Below are 25,782 nucleotides of genomic sequence, written 5' to 3'. Positions count from 1 at the left end.
TGATGTGCCCGCATCCGAATTCAGCGGAAGTGAAGATCCTCTGGCCGGTACTGTAGTCTGCCGGGTCACGGAACGGCCATTGTCTTACTACATGGAAACATGGCCTCAGGGTGCGTTCACACGTACAGGATCCACAGATGATTTGATGTGAATGCACTCTTAGGGTTGGTTCACACATACCGTATCTATAGCGGATTTCACACTGCGCGTTTGTAAAGAAATCCACTGTGGATACCTTCACTGTCACTTCAGTGAGATTCCATACTGACAGCAGAATTGTCATAAAAGTCTGCCCCCTTAGCCTGGTACATACATTACCGGGTCCACGCTCTGGCTTGCTTCGGGGCTCCCGGCGCTCAGCCAATCAGTGCTCTGTGGCAGGGCAGCGCACTGATTGGCTGAGTGCTGGAGCCCCCAAAGCAAGCCAGGGCACGGACCTGGTAATGTATACACCGGGCTGCGGGGGGTTAAGAGGGCTGACTTTTACATACTCGCATAGGGATGACAATTCCGCTGTGAGTATGCAATCTGACTGAAGAGACAGTGAAGGTATCTGATTTTTTCACGAACTTGCAGCATCAAATCCGCTGTGGATACGGCATGGGTGAAACAACCCTAATCTCAGTAAAATGTTGTTTTTTTTAATATCCTATAGATATACAACTGTAAAAGGATAGTCAGCAAACTAAGGACTAAAGTAATAATGGACTCTAAGTTATCATGGCGGTGGTTGGGAGTGTTTATCCGCACTCACTTTCTCTCTGCGGGAGGAGCAGTACTTGATCCAGTTCAGATAGCTTGCACAGAAGCTCTCTCTGGAAATGCCAGCTAAGCGGAGGTCATAGTCTTCATCAATGTTTGGGTTAAATGTAGGGTCCACATCCACATAGCAGTGATCTGAACATGGTCGGAGTCCTTCCTGCATAGTTTCATTGGCCAACCACTCCTCCAGTTTAGCAGAGGTTGTCACATAGTAGATAATGCCCTGGTAAGAGATACACACACCGCTTATTAGAAATAACTGTATGAGAGGCAAAAACAGACAATGCTCTATAAACATAGACAGTCCAGGACATAGCTACATATTAAGGAAACGGCAAGACAATAAGATTGGAATAGTAATCAGATGCTTGCATCACTATTATAAACTTATAACAATACACATTCAGGGGTGAAATGTCCTATCCCTTAAAGAGACTATGTCAGTAGGTTTATGTACTATAAACTAGTGATAAAGCTGGCTACAGTAATGTATAATGTTGTTGTGTGTAACTGAAAAGCAAAGACTAAGCACCGCATACCAGTCCTCTCCATTATGTGCAGGTGCTCAGTAGTCCTCCATATTTGTGAGCACCAGCTCCTTCTGCTCACCAGCCGCTGATTGGCAGTTGTCTGTATATACACACACAGTACAGACAGACAGCTGTCAATCAGCAGCCAAAGGGTGGACAGAGTGCGGTGGCACAAAGCCCATTGTACACATCAGGAAAAAGCCCCAAGAGAATAATGTAATACTCTGATCTGTTCAGCATATCTGTCACTACTTTATATTCTGCCGTTATTTTAGGCAGCATAAATCTAGTGGCAGCTTACTTTAAATTAAGTGGAATGGCGACAGCGTTCACCTAGTCCTCGTTCTATACATCACAATAGTCACTAATAAAGTCCATGTCCCTTTTAGTGAGTTTTTTTCAATGAAGTGAAGCTATACATTTCACCACCATCTACATACTCCATACCTTAACATAGTAGGTGGTTAGAATCCGACGAAGGTCAAAAACCTGAAGCATGGAGGCGGCGCTGTTATCCGTAATGCTGTAGCCCTCTAAAACATACTTGGTCACCAAGACTTCCCAAGCAAGCCACCGCTGTCCAAAGGCGGCATTGAAAGACAGCATATGGGGGACATGTCCAGGTTCGCAGCAACAAAATCCTTCATCCTCTTCAACCCCCTCTGTGATGGCCTCTACTTCACGTTGCTGACAGTAGGTGCCTGATTTTTAAGTTGAAGAAAGAAACAGTAAATGCATGTGTTTATTGTAGAACACCCCCCATTAGGTCACTGTAATGTTAAGCGAACACAGACACTTTTCGGCACAGGCATATGGATGAAAGCCAACAGTAACAGGATCATGGCAATGCTGCAACCAGAAATTGGCAAGAAATCTGCGTACCTCTGAATTCTAAGCCTCGAAGCTGAAAGGTGACAAGTCCGTTGCCAATTTCTATAAGGTGGACGAGAGCATTGAGATAATCGGAGGCGAGGATAAAACAGTCCCCTGTATTGTAATTGCCCCAGCGGCCAAGCAGGAGGTCCCCACAAAGACTGTGCTGTAGTGAGCGAGTCAGGTGCTCATAAAAGATGGAGTTCAGGTTGTTGTCATCTGACCCTATAAAGCAAGAAGAAAAAAAATATATAACACAAAGCCATAAATTAACAGATAATTCATTTTTTTGCCTGAATTTATTAGTAGCACTTTTTGGAAGGAGCCGATTCAGAAGGCATGAGAAGCTTTTCTTAATATTGTATTTATGGCACAGATGTGTGAAGGCTTTATAGTGGCCTTAGTATATAGCCCCTATTATACGGGGCGATCTCCCGGAGCAAGCGATGTCAGCTGATCATGGCCTTTTATTACACGAAGAGAATATCGTAATGTCTGATAATTGGCCAAATACGTCCGATAATAGCTTCGTGTAACAGGGCCTTAACAGCTTTTAGGGGATTAAAAAGCGAAGCACAAAACTTTGGTAAACCTAGGCCACTGTTCGCATAATTACTTTTACTGTGATATATTAGGACTAGCTATGAGCAAACTTGCAGAACTTTTGGGTTTGTCCAAATGCTCAGCATTTGGCAGCGGAAGTCAAATGCCAAACATTGGACGAACCTGAATGTGTCACTGTGTACTATGCCGGTATTGTAAGGTCACTGTGTACTATCCCGGTATTGTGAGGTCACTGTGTACTATGCCGGTATTGTGAGGTCACTGTGTACTATCCCGGTATTGTGAGGTCACTGTGTACTATGCCGGTATTGTGAGGTCACTGTGTACTATCCCGGTATTGTGAGGTCACTGTGTACTATGCCGGTATTGTGAGGTCACTGTGTACTATGCCGGTATTGTGAGGTCACTGTGTACTATGCCGGTATTGTGAGGTCACTGTGTACTATGCCGGTATTGTGAGGTCACTGTGTACTATGCCGGTATTGTGAGGTCACTGTGTACTATGCCGGTATTGTGAGGTCACTGTGTACTATGCCGGTATTGTGAGGTCACTGTGTACTATGCCGGTATTGTGAGGTCACTGTGTACTATGCCGGTATTGTGAGGTCACTGTGTACTATGCCGGTATTGTGAGGTCACTGTGTACTATGCCGGTATTGTGAGGTCACTGTGTACTATGCCGGTATTGTGAGGTCACTGTGTACTATGCCGGTATTGTGAGGTCACTGTGTACTATGCCGGTATTGTGAGGTCACTGTGTACTATCCCGGTATTGTGACGTCACTGTGTACTATGCCGGTATCGAGACGTCACTGTGTACCATACAGGTTCTGTGAGGTCACTGTGTACTATGCCGGTATTGTGAGGTCACTGTGTACTATCCAGTATTGTGAGGTCACTGTGTACTATGCCGGTATCGAGACATCACTGTGTACTATGCCGGTTCTGTGAGGTTACTGTGTACTATCCCGGTATTGTGAGGTCACTGTGTACTATCCCGGTATTGTGATGTCACTGTGTACTATGCCGGTATTGTGACGTCTAGTATTTTATGTACATGCTTTATTTCAATGTCCATGTGCTGCTACATCATTGTGGGCACTCATCCTTGCGTGCAGATATATCAGTATGCATTTTGACTGGCATATGAGTTGCAATAGAATCTGGAACCTGTGTCTGGGGAGACCCAATGAGGAACTGAGTACTGCATGGAACATGTAAAATAGTGGAATTGTGTCGCACTGTGTTACACCCCTTCTTTACCCATTTAGCTTTGATTTAGTTATGTCTGTGATATGGAAGTGCATACCTGGATTTCGATCGAGTTGAGAGGCTAGCCTTGTATTTGAGTGATCCACACGCTTTGTGCTGAAGAAAAAAAAAAACATACATTACTTATGAATCATGACTAGAATATATGATAATATATTTGGGCTTCATTCACTCTATAATATAGTGCTATCACACCTAACCATATCAGGGGTAGGGAAGCTCGGCTCTTCAGCTGTTGCAAAACTACAACTCCCATCATGCCTGGACAGCCAAAGTGTTAAGCTTTGACTGTCCAGGCATGATGGGAGTTGTAGTTTTGCAACAGCTAGAGAGCCAAGGTTCTCCACCGCGGCACTATATTCTACAAAAACAACAGGATAGGATCCCTTTCCGAAGATGATACTACTATGCTACTTTCAAAAGCAACTAGCAAAGTATTATACATTAAGTGACATTGTGACATTAGCCAACGATTATTAAAGTGTAATAGAGCATATTCTTCCATTACTTACTTGTAGTCTCTCTCCCAGAACTTTACAGGCCTGACATATGAAGTGATGAATATTGCACTACCAAGGAACGGGTTCAAAGGGGTTGAAAATAAAGCAGACACAATTGCCTGGACAAACAGCATAGCAGAATCTGAAGACGATGGTTAAGGAAGCAGATACTTTCTTGAGATATTGGGACCCCATATGGGACTAAGGGCCCTATTACACTGAGCAATAAACGGCCGATTCAGTAGATTATTGCTCTGTGTAATAGAGAAGGATCATCAGATGATTGTTTCTTTAGGTCCAGACCTAAAAACGTTGGGCGTGCATCGCTATGTGTAATAGCAATGTGAGGCTGACAGCTGGTGATTGTAGTATAAAATAAGACTTTACTTACCTTATCACGTTCCCTGGTGTCGTCTGACCTTGCCGGGTCTCTGCAACTCTGCCTTCTGTTCCAGTCTCTGCTCAGCCAATCACTGGGCGAGAAAGGACCGCGGACAGTGATTGGCTGAGTTGCCTGTCAGTGCAGAGACCAGAACAGAAAGCAGAGCTGCAGCTGCAGAGACCGGGGAAGGCCTGAGGGCACTGTGGACCATGGTAAGGCAAGTAAATACTTTATTGTTTTACATTAAAGTCAAGGGCTGCACGGACATCACTAACGACGTCCACGCAGCCCTTGATGCCTGATAGTTGGTCCGTGTAATTGCTCAGTAAACGAGTGCTGATCTAGCAGAATGGCGCTTGTTTACAAATTATGATCAGGCCGTGTAATATTCCACGGGCCAAAGGGGGCTCGATTAACAATGTAAACGAGCGCCGATCTGTTAGGCGGCCCAATAATCGTTTAGCGAGGGCTGCAGGGACATTGTTACCTATGTCCTTGCAGCCCTTGTTTAAACACCATACTTTACCTAAGCATGTTGCAGGTCTTCTCCTGCACGCTTTCTTCCTCCCGTTCCCGCGCGCAGCAGCTTCAGTCCTGGCCAGTGATTGGTCGAGCGGCCTATCAGATCAGACAGGCCGCACCGAAGCTGCTGCTGCCCGCGGGACCGGGAGGAAGAAGGAGCGCAGGAGAAGACCTGCAACATGCTTAGGTAAAGTATGGTGCTTGTGAAATCGGCGGTCGCCCGCCACGTATCGCTATTCCACACAGCGATGCGCAGTCTGTGCCCGATGATTTTAGGTTTGAATCTAAATAAACGATCAGCCGATGACACAATCATCAGCTGATCGTTGTCTCTATTCCACGGAGCGATAAATAGCCCGAATCGGGCCGATTTGGCCAATTATCGCTTCGTTGAATAGGCCCCTAAGAATGACGGGGATGACTAATGCAGATTAAGGCAACACGAGACAAAAAAAAAAAGAAGTTTGGTGCAAATTGTAACATCTTAAGGACTGTTAAAAGCCATAAAAGGATACGAGGTACGGCGAAGGGCTGGGCAAAGGCATGGAATGCTGATCCCCATGTAATCTGCCATGGAGCAATGTATGTGTAGACAAAGCGTAACTTGTAAAACAGCTCCCAAAGCTGAAACAAAAGTAAAGAAGTCATTATATTTTGTGAACAAGAAGTAGTGGACACTAACAGGCATGATGTGTTCTCATATTACTACAGACTATAGACCCACTGCTAGAAGATGCAGCGTGACAAGCGTACAAAAGCTAAGTCGTCACCATGAGGCTATGTTCAAACACCGATTTATAAAGTGAAAAATGATGATCCATGATGTACAGAGGCTATTACTAAAGAAAAAAAAAATGCAGTTTTTTCCCTTGTGAACATAGCCTTAAATGGCTTATTAAACATAGAAAAAGGCTGGGTGTTCCCCTTCTAGAAAATAACCCAGTAAGAAATTACAGGATCGTCCTCAGCTAATATATTGTGGGTGACAATTTTGCTTTACACTTAGGTTATGTTATACACATCCACGCAAACCTTGATAAGACATGCTGTATACATAGAGGATGTAACCATTGTAACATGTAGTGGATAGGATAAAACGTACCTTGCTGAAGAGGATGGACATAAAGAACAGGTCTAGTAGGAGTTTCTCTGAGCAATCCTTATAATCAAATGTGAAGAAGAGTACAGTGAAGATGAAGGTGGCATACTGACAGGTAGGGCTACTGTAAGACGACCTTAGCAGCTTCATTCCAGCAATAGTGATTAACAATGCCCCGACCCTGTTGATGAAAATACATAGTGTGTTAGACTTTAAGTGTCACTGTCGTATTTTTTTTCCAGGAATCAATAGTACAGGCGATTTTAAGAAACTTTGTAATTGTGTATATCAGGCAAATCTGCCATTATCTGCATTCAAAAAGACTTTTCCCAGGTCCCCCCCCCCCTTCTCTCTCTCATTCACTGCTCATTATCAGGAAATCATGTCTTGTTGCATCAGACGTGCCCTGTCTGTTCTATGGAGAGGGGAGGGGGGATGGGGGAGATAAGTCGCCAGCAGAGAGCAGAGAACAAAGGATTACACAGCGTGACCTGTGTGAAATCAGTATTCAGAGGTCAGTGCTGACTTCAGGAGGAGATAGCCTGGTGATGTAGCTGTAAATTAACTCTTTGTTATCCTGTTTTGGTGCCTCATCTCCCTCCACCTCTCCATAGACAACCATGAAGACAGTGGGGAACTTTTTCATGAGAAAAATGCATTTTTCAGCTAATAAACCCAATTACAAAGTTTCTTACAATCGCCTGTACTATTGATTTCTGAAAAAAAAAAAAAAAAAAATTAAACAGTGACACTTTAACATAAAGAGAAAAGCAAAAACCAGGCAGAGCGCCTGATCGGGTAGTACGCTCAAGACCACGGTAAGGCAATAATGTGACACCAATTGAAGGCTCACCTGATGAGGTTGTGTATAGCCACAACCACTTCAGCACATATATGTGAGTCGAGTGAAGTATAGATACAAGCCGCCACTCCACAGTAGTACATCCACGCATGGGGGGAATGTCAAGACAATCCAAACTTCAAAAACACATCAACCGTAAGCGCAGGCTTAGTATCCAAGCCTGCGCTTACGGTTGATGTGTCTTTGAAGTTTAGAAATTTTAAGGGCCATCAATTATGCCAGCCACACCAAATTCATCTGGTCAGGAGACATGAACCTTTCTGATTATCCATTTCCTTATCCATATGAATACATTTATATACTGTTTATTTATAAAATACAGCGTTTCAGTATACTCACTCTGCACCCAGTTTCTTAGGGCTACCGATATCCTTGGCACCATTGCTGAGTTCATTAAGAACTATGAGTGGGTAAATAACATTCTTTTCCACAAAGAGCAGCCAGACGTGAGCCTTTTCAAACCACATCATATGAGCAGCATCTATGATTTGGGGGGGGGGGGGGGACAAGAAAGAGTTATTTTTAATAGATACGCTTCACTGAGAACAAACCTGAACACACCATTCATGTAGTTCAATAACTGGGCAAACCTTATAATGATCAGGCTGCCTATAATGATCTTTTTTCCAGGCCATACAGAAATACAATCTGATGCGACTGCGTGATATCATGCTTACAATAAAGCCACTGGTTGTATGTATGTGCTAAGGTAAATACATGAACATAAAATGTCACAAAGACATCCCCAGCTACAATGCGATTTTCATCACCCGACCCTATTGTTCTCAGAGAAATAAGCCTGGGCCCAAGCTGTATGGCTGGTTATTACCCCCGCCCCTTATAAGAACATGTTAACGTTCGACCATGCGAAACCTTTATGCATATGGAGAAACTGGGAGAGAATGATCGTTCGGATGACAGTTACTGAAAACGTTTGTCCGTCTTAAGTGACATCTTTAAAGTTACATTCCCTTTAAATGACTTACTTCGAACTTCAAACTGATAATATTCCTTTGTTTTTAGCAGCGGGTGTGAGAAGCAGTGCCAGGGAAGCTGTTTGCGTACTTGTGGTAAAACGTAGTGAGTAAGGAAACCGACTGAACCGACTACTGCATAGAGAACGTAACTCAGAACAGGCTGCAAGACACAATGAGTTAAACGCATCAGAAGAGAGTCAATACAAAGCAGAGAGCAGCACTTAGCTATTGCTTAAAGGAAACATATCACTAGCTTCATGCCACCCAAGGCAGGGGGCAGCATATAACACTGACAGTATTCCCTATTACAACCGTCTCCAATTCACTCTAAACAGCAATGCCCTTTCAGATTAGTCATAGTTATATCTTCAGAACAGGACTCCGAGTCATTGAGGTGGTCCCCAGCCCCGACTGTAAATCTCTACCTAGTCTAAGTTCCCCTTAAAGTTAAAGATTTTTTTTCCTTTCAAATCAACTTGTTTCAGAAAGTTCTATAGATTTGTAAATTAAATCAATTTAAAAATTCTCAAACTCTCAAGACTTTTAGTACTAATCAGCTGCTGTATGTCCTGCAGGAAGTGGTGTATTCTTTCCAGTCTGACCCAGTGCAGTCAAAGCGTTCGACAGTGTGGAGTGGCAGTACCTATGGAATGTACTGAGTAAATTCGGTGTGGGGGAGAGTTTTGTGAACTGGGTTAAGTTAATATATTTAAAACCACGGGCAAGGGTGTGTCTTAATGGGGAGTATTTTGCGTTACAGAGGGGCACAAGGCAGGGGTGTCCTCTCTCCCCCTTACTCTTTGCCCTGGCGGTGGAACCTTTGGCCCATAAGATTAGGAAGAACTCAATGATAGAGGGGTTTGGAGCAAGGGGGACAGAGGACAAAATCACTCTTTATGCAGATGATTTGCTTTTATTTTTAAAGGAAACGGTGGTGGCGGTAAGAGAGGTCATAAAAGAAATTGACCAGATTGGATCATACTCAGGGTTCAGTATAAACTGGAATAAATCGTCTTGTCTGGCATTGAATAAGCAGGAAGAGGGTATACAGGGAGTGCCAGTGGTGGAGGAAGGGGGCGCTATGAAATATTTAGGAATCTGGATATCTGCAGACCCTAAGAGATATGCAGAACTGAATATTTCTCCATTATTGAGTAAAATGAAGCAACAAATTAATATCTGGAATAAACTTTCTATTAATCGGGCAGATAAGATTAGGTTAATAAAAATGATATTACTACCGCAGGTGCTCTATGTAATTACTAATTCCCCAATATGGATTGCGGAGGGTATTTTTAAAAAAATGGATAGACTCTTAAATGAACTGGTGTGGAATCGAAAAAGGGTCAGAATGAAACTGGAAATTCTCACACTACCCCCAGAAAAGGGTGGGTTATCTATACCAAATTTGTTTGGTTATTTCCTTGCAAATGGCCTGGCATGGATGGTTAAATGGAGGGATTCAGATTATTTGAAGTATGTGGTGGAAATGCAGAAAGGAGGAATAAAGGACATCTTTGAGTTAATGGAGTTAAGAAAGGCGGATAATATCCCAGGGGACTCGTTGCTGGGGAGGTTGGTAAGAGGTTGGAGGCGGATAAGGAAAATAATGGGAGTGATTGGGGCCCTAGAACGTACACCATTAATACAGAATGCCAACCTGCCGGAAGTCCAGAAGATAGAGGAGTTGGAATATTGGATAAGTGTGGGATTGACAAAAATCTCTCAAGTTTGTGAGGCTGGAAGTATTAAAAAAACTGGAAGAATTAAATGAAATAGCAGGAAAAGAGATCATGTGGTTGAGATACAGACAGCTGAGGACAGCACTAGATGCCTCCAGAGGAAGCCAGGAGTTAGTGGTGGAGCAATCATATGCACTTTCACGGGTTATGAATATGAATATTCCCTTAAGGTCTAGTTTAAGGGAATTAAGAAGTCAGAAGGTATATGGACAAAGGAATTAAAGCAAGGTTAAAGTGATAGATGTGAACAGAAGGCAGGATTGGTGGAACCGGATTTATATTAATACAAATGATGGGAAATTAATTAGGAGACATAAGCCCCAGAAAATAGTAGGAAGTAGCAATAGGTAGGCAAGGGAAAGAGAGGGCCGGAGTGGTGAACAGGGTAGAATGTGAATGACAGGATGTATGAATGATGGATGGTAGTATCTGATGATGATTAAGAGTGGGTACGCAATAACCTAATCTAAAAACAAAGATAGGGAAGCCTCAGAATGTATGGACTGGGGGACCTGCTCAGCTCATGGGGTTCCATTATATATGGACCTATAGAGTCGAATGGGAATTCCAGTTAGGTACCCTACGCGGGCCGCAATTAGGCGGAGAACGGTGGGGTCCTTTTGGATGTGGACTGGGAAGAGTTGGGGGTACTCATCATGATTGCCCGTCGATAGGTCGAGGAGGGTCCAGGTGGGAGGCCTGTAACTTTGACCTGGGTCAAGAATGTGAAATATGAATGGGAGGCTAAAAGTTATATAGGAAAAAGGGAAGAAAATTAAAAAAAAGTATATAACTATATCATACACACACACACACATATATATACATACATACACATATTATATATATATATATATATATATATATATATATATATATATATATATATATATATATATATGTTTATATATATATATGTATATGTATGTGTATATAATGGGATGCGGAGGAATGAATCTATAGAATGGATGGTGATGACTCTGTTTTGGTAATTTCGTTTCTTCCCTTCTTGTAATCTGATAGATAAAAAGGGGCTCCCTTTAAGAGTTAAAGTAGAATATGGCAAGGTGCAGGGTGGCAGAATAAAGTTGGTATAGAGTCCAGTAATATAATAAAGGGTGGGTAGGACCGGTGAAACCAGACCTGCCTTCTGGGAACTGTTGAATGGAAATTGTTGGATAGCTTTGCCTAGGTTCTCAAACAAATGAATATACTGAAAAGGAGGTAACACCAACTAGAGAGGGTGTGGATGATAGTATATGTTACTTCCTCTGACTTCTTTATTTAATGTGTTAATGTATTTGTGGGTGATTTTGATTTTGGAAAAATAAAAGAAATTTGAACAATAAAAAAAAAAAAAAATCTCAAAATCTCAAGACTTTTAGTACTTATTAGCTGCTGTATGTCCTGCAGGAAGTGGTGTATTCTTTCCAGTCTGACCCAGTGCTCTCTGCAGTAGCAAATCCCCATAGAAAACCTCTACTGCTCTGGACAGTTCCTGACATGGACAGAGGTGTCAGCAGGGAGCACTGTGTTAGACTGGAGATTTTTAAATAGAAGTAAATTACAAATCTCTGGCACTTTTTGATATCACTTGGTTTAAAGAAATAAAAAATCACTGGAGTACCCTTTTAGGGAATGTGCACACGGAACCCTGGCAGATCACCATAGACTCCATTCTATGCACAGGCAGATTCTGTCGTACGTGCGAAGAATGAATCCGGTCATTCTTCAGGCAAACGGCGGAATCTGCCTGACCATAGAGTGGAGTCTATGGCACAGGCGGAGATGCCTGTGGGGGCGAGCTTGCAGAGTCCGCTGCAGGTGATCCACCCGGGTTCCGTAGTGTGCACATACCCCAAAGCATATCTGTCAATATAAAAAAAAAAACTTTTGGCACGTGAAAAGTTTTGATCAGTGCCGCTCCACCCTGGATGCTGGGAAAAGCTGAATCCAGTTCTGGGAAACTGGGAGAAGTTCCCCAGGAGTGGATCTGAGCACTCTGAGCGGATCTGCAGTCAGCCGGCTGATGAGCGGATTACTATAAATTCATCTCACATGCATACATAAGGCAAAACACTCAAAATACCGGGTAACTATATTACCTGTAATGCTGTAAACACAGTGCTGACATGAATTGCAAAATAGAGAACCGCTATGACCACACAGACAACTAGGTCAGACTGAAGCCGTTCGTTCTGGGAAAAAGGAAAGAAAAAAAGTTTATTCAAAAGCAGTGCTGCATTTAAGACTGGTAAGTGTACTATAGAAAAAGGGAAAGGCTTAAGTTAAAAAGTCACTGTCGTTAAATTTTTGGCAGAAACTTTGTAATTCGGTTTGTTAGCCGGAAAATGCATTTTTAATCATGAAAAAGCAGTTTGAAGCTCTCCCCCCAGTCTTCCTGGTTTTCTATGGAGAGGGGAGGGGTGGAGGGAGATGATGCACCAAAACAGGACAACAAAGAAGTTAATTTAAAGCTACATCACTGGGCTATCTCCTCTGACAACAGCACGGACCTCTCTGACCTCTGAATACCGGCTTTCACACAGCTCTCACTGTGTAATCCTTTGTTCTCTGCTCTCTACTGGTGACTAATCTCCCTCCTCCCCTCTTCATAGAACAGACAGGGGCATGTCTGATGTAAACAAGATGAGATCTCCTGATAATGAGCAGTGAAGGAGAGAGAGGAGGGAGGGGAGGAACCTGGGAAAAGGCTTTTTGAATGCAGATAATGGCATATTTGCCTTAAAATACAATTACAAGGTTTCTTAAAATCGCCAGGACTATTGATTTCTGCAAAAAAAAAAAAAAAAAAAAAAAAAAAAACCCATATAAATAAATAAAAACGACAGTGACACTAACCCCTTAGCGACACATGACGTATCTGATATGTCATGGTGCCTAAGGGGGTTTTCAGAGAGGGGTCCCGCTGGGACCCCGCTCTGAACGGTGCCGCTCCCGGCTGATATGTGCAGCCGGGCAGTGGCTCTATTAGCTGGCGCGGGTCCAAAGTGTAAAATTGCGCATTTTTGGTCGCATCAAATCCAGAGAAAAAGTAATAAAAAGCGATTAAAAAGTTGCATATGCGCAATCAAGGTACCGATAGAAAGAACACATCATGGCGCAAAAAATGACACCTGACACAGCCCCATAGACCAAAGGATAAAAGCGCTATAAGCCTGGGAATGGAGCGGTTTTAAGGAACATATATTTGTTAAAAATGGTTTGAATTTTTTAAAAGCCATCAGGTAATATAAAAGTTATACATGTTACATATCGTTGTAATCTTAACGACTTGAGGGGTTAAAGAGGATATTTTCAACCTCTGTGACTTGTTCCAATAAGGGGGGTAGAGGGTCCTATAAATTAACACCTTTCTATGTGAATTCAGGAGACACATGTGTCTCAGGTGCTCTAGGTGCTGGTCCTAGATTTGGGCCTGTGGATATGCAGTAAATAGCCCTTTTAACACGCCACAAACTCTGAGAAGTCTAACATGATTTGTCCGGGGGAACACTCCTATACCGTGCAATTTACTTAAAACAAGAATTAAAATCCACTTACAACAGAGTTTCTTAGTTTCTCAGGAAGAGGGTCTTTCACTTCTGACAGAGGGTCCTCTGGATTTTTATCCTCATTGTTTGGAAAAAGTTTTGATTGCACCAATGAGCTAAAAAGGCCAAGACAATACAGCATGAGAATGCATAAGAATACATCAGGAAAATCACACTTCTTCCATCAGCATGCCTCCTACCTATACTGCATCCTGGTCTCTGTCCCAAGTGCTCAGGCACCTGGGCTATTCTCTTGAGAAAGGAAGCCGCAGCTTATCCCTCTACAGACATGCTAGTAGCGCTGTGACGTCACACCCTACCTGAACTGTTCAAACTTACAGAGCAAGCGGTGTCCACTCTACCAGTGGGAGCTCACACCTTGCAGAAAAAGGATTACCACCATCATCCACTCCTGACCATCTGGAAGATCTCGCCCACTACCTTGAGGACGGACTTCTGCTGAAAGACTAACGGTATGGACACAGCTCCAGTGAGGCTCTATTGGATACTAGATCCCAGTGCAGTTGCCCATACCGCAAGCTGTTGTTCTGCCGTCATTCAGATCTGTTTCTATAGGGGTGTATTGTCCAGTTAATCAATATAGCTGAGTACTAAAGTACAAATTTTACAAAGCTAAGGATTTCTGCTGGAATAGAGTACAGCAGTGCCCCTACTAGTCACAAATAATGGCAATAGCACGGACTGGGAACACATTGTATATACATTTAAGTTGAGACCAGCAGGTGGTCTTTCTTGTTTTGCTTTCTTCCCCAGTACGCTGCTCAGCCATAGGTAACACTTAGGGTATATTCACACGAACGGACTCGCAGGGAGACTCTCGCTGCGAGTCCGGCAGGTCCTGGCAGTTCCCACACACTATATACTCGCTTCGGTCTGAACGACCGCAGCGAGTATGTAATTCTACCGCCCTTAACCCCTTCTGTTCCCGCCTGGCTCCCCCGCTGTAAGCATACATTACCTCTCTCCTTGCTGCATGGGTCCGGCGTCCTGCTCTTCCGTCCAGCCAATCAGTGGTTGCGGCTGGGAAACACACTGATTGGCCGGACAGGAGAGCAGGGCGCTGGACCCGTGCATCGAGGAGAAGTAATGTATGCTTACAGAGGGGGAGCCGGCCGGGAGCAGAAGGGGTTAAGGGCGGTGGAATTACATACTCTGAACGACCGCAGCGAGTATATAGTGTGTACGAACTGCCAGGACCTGCCGGACTCGCAGCAAGTCCGTTCGTGTGAATATACCCTAAGAGATACCATTCATATTGTGAGTGGTTATGTATCCCATAACCTGCTCTCCGTGTGTAATCACACTAGATACTGCTTAGCTTGCATATGGTAGTCTTTAAGGGGTTGTCCAGGCTTTAAAAAACAAGGCTGCTTTCTTCCAGAAACATCACCTCTCTTGTCCTCATATTAGGTGTAGGGGTTTTGCACCTTAGTTCCATTGACGTGAACAGCGCTGAATAGCAATAACACACACAACTTGAGGACAGGAGTTTTCTAATTCTAGATAACGTCTTTAGCAAATATTAAGATTAAAATCACAGCCATTTGTCTTCTTGACCTGTATACAGTGTAAACAATACGTTCACTAACTTACATGAGGACAGAGGGATCGCTGCTCTGTCTGCTGAGATGGTAAGAAACTGCCACTAGTACGCCACAAAAAATGGAGAACAATACAGGAACATGCGGGGCGTCCCAGGGATCCTAAAAAGGAATAGAATACAGCAATGTGTACTGGTGATATACCTACATACATGTAATACAGTCTCACAGTTCTATACACCATAACATAAGCAGCTCAAAGAAATACCTGACGAAAGGTGATAAATGAAGGCAAAAAAAAAGCCAATGGCGATAGAAACCATAGATGAAATGCTATACTGACAGACAAGGTGTAGAAATCTGAAGCACATCAGCCATTTAATATTTATTATGTGCCTTCCGAAAGGATCACTTAACCACTGAGGCCCCAAAGGGAGGAAGGTCTAACAAATGTAAAGAGATGGCACCTGACTTGCTGTAAAATGAGGAGTTCTTTTTAAAATACATTAACTTTTGAGATCACACCAGGTCTCAATCCCGACATCTAACCAGGTGAAGAGCAAAGCAGCAGCACTTCACTCCCCGACTATCAAATCAGATTTTTTCTCTCGGGGGTTTCCTCCCACTGGGGGCAGCCCAGCCCACCTCCAGAGCTTAAGCCCCGGCTCGGTACCCGTAGATAGAACGGCGCTGTACACGGGAATCGGCACGCGGTTCAAAAAACATACTGCGGCACCGGCTTCCCCGTGACAGCGCCGTTCTATCCGTGGGTTATATTAAAGAGAAAGTACCTGATGGTACATCCTCTTTAAAAGAAAACTATCACCAGGTTAGAAGACACTAACCTGCTGATATTTTGTACTGTGCGCAGGGAACTCAAGATGAAGTTAAGTTTCCATTCTGTTTGGCTCAGTTTCCGTGCTATTAGGAGTTTAATTCCTATGCTAATTAGACAGTTTTGTGCACTGGGACTACCACCCGCAGTGCACTGATCCACCCCCTGGCCACTTTGCTGATAGCCCTTCTGATTTTCATTAGAGGAAGAGAATTGGTGCAATGGGGGAGATAGACCCACCCCCCAGCACCAAACCACCTAATTAGCATAGGGATTAAACTCCTAATATCCCAGAAACTGTGCAGAGGATGAAGATATGAAACATACCTTCACCCTGAGTGCCCTGTGCGCTACTGGAAAATATCAGCAGGTTAGATTCTTGTAACCTGCTGATAATTTAAAGGGAAATCAACTTTTTTCTTCCTTTGCTGACTGACGTCATCTGATAAGTAGTGCCTTAGGTTGTGCCGCTCATCTTAGGGTCCATTTACACAGAAAGATTATCTACAAAAGATCTGAAGCCAATGCCAGAAATAGACTAAAAATCGAGCTCAGGAAAGCCTGAGATTTTTCCTCTTTTCAAATCCATTCCTGGCTTTGGCTTCAAATCTTTGGCAGATAATGTCAGATAATCTTTCTGTGTAAATGGACCCTTAGTGATGTTTCTGACTTCGGACTTTGCCAATTTTATATCCATGGCAAAGACAATGGTTCTTGTTTTGAGTTATAATGATGTTTAGAAAGTAACCATGGGTGGACAGATCACCTGATAAACGGATAACCATTTGCTAGAACAGGGATAGGGAATCTTGGCTCTTCAGCTGTTGCAAAACTACAACTCCTATCATGCCTGGACAGCCAAAGCTTTAGCTTTGGCTGCCCAGGCATGATGGGAGTTGTAGTTTTGCAACAGCTGTAGAGCCAAGGTTCTCTATCTCTGTGCTAGAACAATCACTCCTGACTGCATAAAAAAGGACATATTGAGGTCTCACATATTGGTTGATTCATTTTATTGCACATGAAACAAGACCATCTTCATGCACTTACCTTAAGAGCACCATAACACAGTCCATAGAGTAAAGCTACTGCCACAATGCTACGAATAAAGCTGTAAAGTGCTGCAAGCAGGCTGGTGGTAGCTGGAAAACAACAGTCAAAGTTTAACATTTTGTAACATGTAGAAACGTTCCCTAAGTCATTTTATGACCATGAGAAGAACGGAGATCCAACGCTGGCTTCACACAGACGTATCTTGGTCAGGTATACACCTCTGTATTACAGCAGCAATAACTTTCACTATGATACAAGCTGTTAGGGCCCCACAGCTGACTGCACAGGGATTCCCTAGCTATAATTTGTTTCAGTCCCATCATACTTGACAAAGCTATAGTTGTGTCCACATTTTGCATTAACTGGCCGTTTAACCCTTTAGACCACAGGTCTCAAACCCATGGCCCTTCAGCCATTGCAAAACTACAATACCCACTATGCCTGTCCAGGCATGATGGGAATTGTAGTTTTGCCACAGCTGAAGGGCCATGACTTTGACAATGCAATAGGTGGATACAATCATATTCAAGTATGATCGGAACTTCCACCTTCGTTCTTGGTGACATGAGTTATGTAAACATACCATAAAACGGGGAAAAAAATGTGACTTTTACAGATAAGAGATAACACTAAGCTGCGTAACAGTCACAAATAAGCGACTCTTACCATTTCCACCAAATACATGTATATCCACTTGTTCACATAGGTACATAACGAATGTGTTCACCTGAGGCAGAAGACCAATAAAAAACACAACTGGGAAACAGAGAGTGAACACTGTGGAGAGAAGAAAAAAAAGTGAAGGAAAATCAACACAAGCATATTAATAGTGCCATAAATAAACAGCATAAGCATGTCCAATCTGAGGGAGGAGAACAAGTATAAAAGCTTTAGCAAAAGGCATAGCACATAGCAACTATATTTGAGCTTCCCTTTAAAGAGCCCTCGACCTCCACTTAAGAATTGTTGGTTTATATGTCTGAACAGAACCCAACGCCCCACACAATCACTGACTGGCACACTTACCAATGACTAAGTCCCTTGCTGAGATGAGGAGCACAGGATTGGTGAAGGCCATTCCATATAATTTGTATTTGGTGGCAGACAGGTTTTTGCTTCCATAGTCCAGTAACCAAATAAGGCCACAACAGGCACAGAAGTAAACAGGCCTACTATAGGCTATGATACGGTTATGGCCCTGGAATAAAACGACAATGCTGACTTTGCAAGAAAATTATTCTTCTTTTTTTTTCATGCTATCAATAAGGACCACTGTGGTCTAAAACAGCCTAGGTTTTATATTTTACTTATTTTTTTATCTGACAGCTGAATACTTACATGTCTAGGGGAAGAAGAATCAGGTTGAACGCTCTAAAATAAAAACAGAGGGGAAAATAAAAAAATCAACAGGAGAAAAAAAAGAAATCACATTAGGGTAGTTTCACACACACCGTATCACAGCAGATTTTCTGCTGCGGATCCGCAGCAGATTTGATCCAAATAGCTGAACACAGCACCAAATCTGCACCATCAAATCTGTACAGATCCTGTACATGTGAATGAACCCTTAAAGGGGATCTGTCACTACGTTTATGCCGCCTTAAATGAGGGGAGCACAAACTAGTCAGAGAAATGCTGAACAGAACAATTACTTATATCATTTTGTTTAGCCATTCTTCTAATATGCAGGAGAATAGGATTCTGGCCACACCCCTCCCCGCCCTCCAGCTGCTGAGTGACAGGTGACACAGCATGGATAGATAACTGCCAATCAGCAGCTGGTGGGCGGAGTTTTCGGTTTCTCATAAATAATGAGGACTACTAACGCACATAATGGAGAGGACTACATGTTGTCCATGTTATACAGGAGGATATCTCTGGATCAGCTACACAGAGCAGTGTAAGGGATACATAATTCTGTTTAGCTTCTCTGTCACTAGTTTATGCTTTAGGACGGCATAAACCTACTGAGTCTTTTTGTGTATACTATTGTATAATAGTTGCAGCCCTGGGGTTATATTGTCTGACACAAACTAAATTGAATGAAAGTGCTTTGAAAGGATTATAGCCGGCAACTTTTATATGGGCCGATTATCAGCAACGACTATAGTCAGCGACCAGCTGAGGAGGAGAGGGAAATGCCCCCGACAAAGCCTAATGATCTCTCCCTTCTTTTGTCTTGTGCAAGCCATAAGGAACAGCCCATGTGACTGTAAGTCTCTGTAACTACAATAGATGTCGTCGGCCTAAATTTGCAAACAATTTAAAAGAAAAGAAAAAATTTAGGTTATCACTTACCTTGAGGAGGGAGTACTGACAGCTGGCAATAACAAGACAAAACTGGAAGACCCAGATATCTTTGAAGAAGCCTTCTGTGAGAAGAATGGAGCCCAAAAAGGCAACGAGAATTGCAAGGATGATGGACAGGACGTTTTCTAGGATCTCTCTATTCCTGAAAGGTATTAGAACGTAAGAGCGTTACTAGATTATACCTTAAATGTCACGGACAATGTCGGCTAGTCGTTGTCTTTCAACCTGTTTTATTAAAACAATAATGATAGCAACGGCCTGCTGCTCGCCGCTCTGTGTAATAGGAGCAACGGCAGCAGACCACCATTCTCTTCAATATCAGGCCGATTATCGTTCCGTGGAATAGGACCCCAAGTCTATGGAGCCTGTCCCCTGTCCGAGCAACAGGCCAAGGAGTAAACGGCTCAGTCTTTCAATGTATCGTTGCTATTCTACTGCTACTACCGGTATACAGTCGAGAAGAACAGTTATACGACCATTGTCCCATGCACCACCCTGCTGCTCTTACCTGTCAAACAAGGCCAAGAGTGTCAACCTGTCAAAGTTGATGCCAACCCAGAGATTGGGCAGTACCCAGAAGCGGTAGTAGTGTTTTACTTTGTGGGACGCCTGCTCCTGGGGCTGCATCTGGTCCTGCAGGTCGGGGCTTAGATCTATATCGGGCTGCTCTAACAAGTCTGTGTCTATGGTCAGCAGCCGGTTTAATCGAATCTGAGGAAGAGAGAGCTACCAGAGTGTTAGGAGGAGACACCTCACGTGCAAACATCACAAAGACATAAGGAGACCAATAATACAAGAATAGCTAAGTCTGGCACCGAACAAGGGAAGAGATTTCTGCTGTCACTTTAAGCAGCGAGGTCGGAAGACATTTCCTCGGAGCCTCGGTTTTATTGCACTGTATAAATCTTAGTCAGGGGAAAGTATTTTCCATGTAACGGTGCAAAAGATTACATATAAATAATTGATGCCCTTTGTTACTACTTATACGTGCTAACAGCAAACAATGTTTGTCATCATAAATCATCTGCTTGGCTCCAGAGCTCGGCCATTATGCAGGAAGGCCAGAAAGTATAAATACACAGGGTGGAGAACACGGCTACCCTACTGTAACCGAACAAGCGCCTTCTGATGGGCACAAGCGGCTTGGCCGGACAGATCAAGGCTGTCAAACTCAGGCTAAAGCTAAAGCTTTGGCTGTCCAGGCATGATGGGAATTGTAGTTTTGCAACAGCTGGAGGGCCACAAGTTTGACACCTACGATGACAGAGCTGTGGAGCAGAACAGAACTGGAAAATGTTACAGATGGGAAAGAACCGCAAATAATCTTACTAGATCATGTGGGTAGAATCGAACTGAGGTAGAACTTGATACATGGGAATCTGTGTCACTGTAAAAGAAACAAAGCGTACATTTATAATAAAATACTAAGAGCTAATCTTAAATCTAGTGAATATAAAAAGGTCAATTCCTATTAAAATGAAACAACATGGCACACTGTACAGAAATCGGCATCAGAATTATCCCAAGAATAAAAGTTAAAGGGGTATTTCAGAGAAAGAAATAGTGTTCAAATCAGTTAGTGCAATAAAGCTATACAGATTTGAAAATTACTTCTATTTAAAAATCTCCAGTCTTCCAGCTGCTGTATGTCCTGCAGGAAGTAGTGTATTCTTTCCAGTCTGACATAATGCTCTCTGCTGCCACCTCTGTCAATGTCAGGAACTGTCCAGAGCAGGAGAGGTTTTCTATGGGGATTTGGTGCTGCTCTGGGGGGAGGTGGCAGCAAAAAGCACTGCGTCAGACTGGAAAGAGTACACCACTTCCTGCAGGACATACAGCAGCTCATAAATACTGGAAGACGAGATTTTTAAATACAAAATTTGTCTAACTTTATTGCACCAGTTAGTTTGAATTTTTTTCCCCTCCAGAGAACCCAATTAGCACCTATTCCCAGGATAGGGGGGGGGGGGTTTAAAGGTAATGTATCACCTCAAAGACAGGGACTGAAAGACATTTTTTTTTTATATGATTTTTCTTTTAATTTAGGTTTAGTGCATTATTATGGGGAGCCGTTTTCACGACATTTAGAGATTTGCTTTACATCAAGCCCCATAGACAAATAGACAGGACCTGGGAAAGGCTTGTGGGCATGCTCGGTGACCTTTATAGAGGTCATTCTACAGGGAGCAGCTATTGTGTGTACTTCTATTATCTACAGAACTGATAGACATAAGTAACTTTGTAGGTACATTAAGTCTATGTTCACATTCTGTATAAACAACTGCCGCCGTATGACATGTTCGTGTGGCCGATACTACCATAATGGCAACAGAAACTTTTTTTTTTTTTAGTTGCCGGCACCTTTGGGTGTCTGCAATTCAGTTAATCATTGAACTCTAAGCAATGTATGGCCGACAGTCAGAGCAGAACAACGGCTGTCGTTCGCACTCTAGCAGCCGGAAACAACTGACGTCAATTATTTCCGCAGCCCTACCGAACAACAGCCCTTGTTCAATACGGTGTGTAAACAACGGCCGTTGTTCCCATAGAGTTCAATGCAGTGAATTACTATAAGGCAAGAACGGCCGTTGTTTTAATTGCCAACAACGGCTGCTTCTGTCTTCGAAAATACTCTGTGTGGACATGGCCTTAATCTGTATCGCTACAGTACGGATCCAAAATCCCCATGCACTTTATAATTTTGTCAGCTGTATCCAACGCCAGTAGTATAAGGTGTAGGGGGTTCTCCCGACAGATGTCGTTGGTGGAGAAAACAGCACCCCAACCTCTTTGTTCTCAGAGAGATAAACCACCACCAAAGCAGTCTGGCTGCAGCTTCCCCCTTCCCCCTAAATAAATACAGAAAATTCTAATACAAACCAGAGGTTATTGGATGTTCTCCTTGCAGCTGGCTCAAAGTTCACCAGTGACATGTCACAGCCGCCTGTTTCATAGAGGGATGGGGTGAATTTACCTGGAGGTGATGGAGAAAGTGAGAGCAGACCGGACTGGTTAAACAACCTGACACCATTCAACACAGGAATAATGCAGCCAATAATGACATCTACTAATGCACAAATCCCACCTTAGGTTATGCTACGAGATGCCCTCAGACACAAAGACCAATAGACAGACTAGGTGAATGCGCTCTTATAGCGGCCATGACGGTATTAGAGAGCCAAACTGAAGACACCCATTGACCAAACAAGAGCCGCATGAAAAGCATACAGTCTATTATTCTGTCTATGGCTTAGTGAGTGTGGGCACCTTTACATGTAAAAATAACACAAGCACTGAAATCTTACAATGTGAGGAAGGAACAGAGTCATTCTTAAAGTGTCACTGTTGTTTAAATTTTTTTGCAGAAATGAATAGTCCAGGCGATTTTAAGGAACTTTGTAATTGGGTTTATTAGCCGAAAAAAGCATTTTTATTATGAAAAAGCAGTTTGAAGCTCTCCCCCCTGTCTCCATGGTTGTCTATGGAGAGGGGAGGGGTGGAGGAAGAACCAAAACAGGGCAACAAAGAGTTAATTTACAGCTACATCACCGGGCTATCTTTCTGACATCTGAATACCGGCTTTCACACAGCTCCCACTGTGTAATCCTTTGTTCTCTGCTGGCGACTAATCTCCCTTCTTCCCCCCTCCCCTCTCCATAGGTTACACAGGGCCCGACTGATGTAAAAGAGTGGAGATTTCCTGATAATGAGCAGTGAATGAGAGAGAGGAGGAGGGGAGGGGGGGCCACCTGGAGAAAGGCTTTTCGAGTGCACATAATGGCATATTTGCCTAATAAACCCAATTACAAAATTTCTTAAAATCGCCTGGACTATTAATCTCTGGGGGGGGGGGGGGGGGGGGGGAATACGACAGTGACACTTTAACCTTTCCAGGACTGTCATACTTCATGGTAAATATCACATACAGAACACGACAAAGCAGAAGGTACAGGAGGAAGTGGGAGAGAAGCTGCAGTGCACATGTTATGGATTACTCAGAAGGAACTAAGGTGATATCTAGGAGGAGGAAGGGGGCAGGAAGTAGGAGTTGCTAGAAATCAATCCGCTAGGGCAGATGTATAGGCTGCACCCCTGGCTAAACACTCAGACCCCAACCAGGCCACACTTTAGACTCTGCTTCTCTCCGAGCTGTCAAAGCTGAGCTACAAAGCAACATAAAACACGATGCCGAGCTGCACACAGACTATGGTTGTGCCGTTCTTCGGTCACGTTTTTATAACTTGGGTGAAAATTACTTCCATTATCACTTCATATAGCATTAACCTGCCCATAGAATAAAGTCAGATCAGCCCATGCATTTCAGTAGGATCATCTAATGCAAGGAGGGGGGGGGGGGGTCTAACGCATGATGCTTCGGCCGTCCAGGCATGATGGGAACTGTAGTTTTGCAACAGCTGGAGGGCTGTGAGTTTGATGTAATGTATATGGCGGCCTCCTCATCCTTCTCTGACAACAGGTGTAAGGCATGTATTCTGATATTTAACAAGATACAAGGAACCAGCGTTTGCAGGTGAATCAGAATTTATTCCAAGACCCATAAGACCATGGAGACATCAGCGTACTTCTCACAAAAGCCTCTACGGGTTTCTGGTGCTAGCCGCTCCCTTGATCACGACAAATACTGTTTCCCATGAGCCAACATGTAAACATCTTGCTTCTCCTACTGATGACATCATAATATGGTTCACCTTACAGGTGACATGTGATTATAATAACACCAAAGTTTCGCTCAGTTAAAAACAATGCACGGGGTATATACATTCTATGCAAGTTACAGAGTATAGGCAGATTCACTATTGTTATATAGTATTATTATTCCTGAATGGAGAGGACATGAATACAATGATGGTAAAGCATCTCATAAGTGTGAGCACATTGGTGTCTGTGCACACTGTTTACAACCTAATCGTATTGGTGCTTATATACACTATGTTTACAACCTAATCGCATTGGTGCTTGTGCACACTATGTTTACAACCTAATCGCATTGGTGCTTATATACACTATGTTTACAACCTAATCGCATTGGTGCTTATATACACTATGTTTACAACCTAATCGCATTGGTACTTGTGCACACTATGTTTACAATCTAATCGCATTGGTACTTGTGCACACTATGTTTACAACCTAATAGCATTGGTGTTTATATACACTGTTTACAACCTAATCGCATTGGTGCTTATATACACTATGTTTACAACCTAATCGCATTGGTACTTGTGCATACTATGTTTACAACCTAATCGCATTGGTACTTGTGCACACTATGTTTACAACCTAATCGCATTGGTGCTTATATACACTATGTTTACAACCTAATCGCATTGGTACTTGTGCACACTATGTTTACAATCTAATCGCATTGGTGCTTGTATACACTGTTTACAACATAAAAGCATTGGTGGCTGTGCACACTATGTTTACAATCTAATCGCATTGGTGCTTGTATACACTATGTTTACAACATAAAAGCATTGGTGCCTGTGCACACTATGTTTACAACCTAATCGCATTGGTGCTTGTGCACACTATGTTTACAACCTAATCGCATTGGTGCCTGTGCACACTATGTTTACAACATAAAAGCATTGGTGCCTGTGCACACTATGTTTACAATCTAATTGCATTGGTACTTGTGCACACTGGTTACAACATATTCGCATTGGTGCTTGTGCACACTATGTTACTTGTGCACACTATGTTTACAACACAATCGCATTGGTGCCCTTACACAGTTTTTAACCGAGCAAAACTTTGGTGTTATTATAATCACATGTCACCTGTAAGGTGGACCATATTATGATGTCATCATCATCAGAAGGAGCAAGATTTTTAAATGTTGGCTCATGTAAAACAGTATTTGTCGCGATCAAGGGAGCGGTTGTCACTAGAAACCCGTAGACGTTTTGTGAGACGTATGCTGATGTGTCAATGGTATCTTGTAGGACTATTGGAGCACCTGTTGGAGTAGCGGACCGAGTGTAGCATCATTAACTCATGAAAGCAGAAACCCCTCTGTCCAGAAAAGTCCTAACCTTACCTTAAAGTTAAAGGGGCACTGTATGTCGATTTTTTTATTTTTTTTTTAAACAATCAACAGGGGTTGTGACCACAAACAGTTTTGCAATATATTCTATCATGTTTTCTACATTTATATCAACATTATACAAATGGCCACTAGGTGTCTCCCTCCAATGTGCATGTGTACAGCTGCTGCATGTTCACATTCAGTAGCAGAGGGTGCTCACATTGTACGGTCATCTCTCCTGTCACACAGCACCAAAACCTCTGCAACCACACAGCGACATGTGGTGACAGGTTCACTTTAAATACATTTTAGGGTTAGTAGAAATAATCCATAT

General features: G+C 43.0%; 1 protein-coding gene across 5 annotated transcripts in view; it reads right to left on the bottom strand.

Annotated features, from left to right (window-relative positions):
* PCNX1 (pecanex 1) overlaps positions 1 to 25,782 on the bottom strand; it is a 94,425-nt gene that overhangs the window by 22,607 nt on the left and 46,036 nt on the right. For 3 of the 5 annotated variants that reach the window (XM_069950329.1, XM_069950332.1, XM_069950333.1), the window contains 20 exons: positions 22,277 to 22,370; positions 20,726 to 20,783; positions 19,905 to 20,122; positions 19,385 to 19,538; positions 18,425 to 18,457; positions 18,113 to 18,284; positions 17,753 to 17,863; positions 17,084 to 17,175; positions 15,254 to 15,363; positions 13,650 to 13,755; positions 12,191 to 12,283; positions 8,353 to 8,503; positions 7,706 to 7,847; positions 6,508 to 6,685; positions 5,921 to 6,029; positions 4,514 to 4,643; positions 4,039 to 4,097; positions 2,175 to 2,390; positions 1,740 to 1,993; positions 755 to 985 (listed from right to left, as the gene is read on the bottom strand). In XM_069950329.1, coding sequence (XP_069806430.1) covers positions 755 to 985; positions 1,740 to 1,993; positions 2,175 to 2,390; positions 4,039 to 4,097; positions 4,514 to 4,643; positions 5,921 to 6,029; positions 6,508 to 6,685; positions 7,706 to 7,847; positions 8,353 to 8,503; positions 12,191 to 12,283; positions 13,650 to 13,755; positions 15,254 to 15,363; positions 17,084 to 17,175; positions 17,753 to 17,863; positions 18,113 to 18,284; positions 18,425 to 18,457; positions 19,385 to 19,538; positions 19,905 to 20,122; positions 20,726 to 20,783; positions 22,277 to 22,370 — 2,711 coding nt within the window. The remainder of the gene's footprint in view (positions 1 to 754; positions 986 to 1,739; positions 1,994 to 2,174; positions 2,391 to 4,038; positions 4,098 to 4,513; positions 4,644 to 5,920; positions 6,030 to 6,507; positions 6,686 to 7,705; positions 7,848 to 8,352; positions 8,504 to 12,190; positions 12,284 to 13,649; positions 13,756 to 15,253; positions 15,364 to 17,083; positions 17,176 to 17,752; positions 17,864 to 18,112; positions 18,285 to 18,424; positions 18,458 to 19,384; positions 19,539 to 19,904; positions 20,123 to 20,725; positions 20,784 to 22,276; positions 22,371 to 25,782) is intronic. The other 2 variants (XM_069950330.1, XM_069950334.1) reach the window with 1 other exon arrangement.

This window comes from Dendropsophus ebraccatus, chromosome 13, assembly GCF_027789765.1.
Source record: "Dendropsophus ebraccatus isolate aDenEbr1 chromosome 13, aDenEbr1.pat, whole genome shotgun sequence".
NCBI classification, from domain to species: domain Eukaryota; kingdom Metazoa; phylum Chordata; class Amphibia; order Anura; family Hylidae; genus Dendropsophus; species Dendropsophus ebraccatus.
The sequence above is the reverse complement of the archived record's forward strand: the minus strand, read 5'-3'. Positions and strand labels throughout refer to the sequence as shown.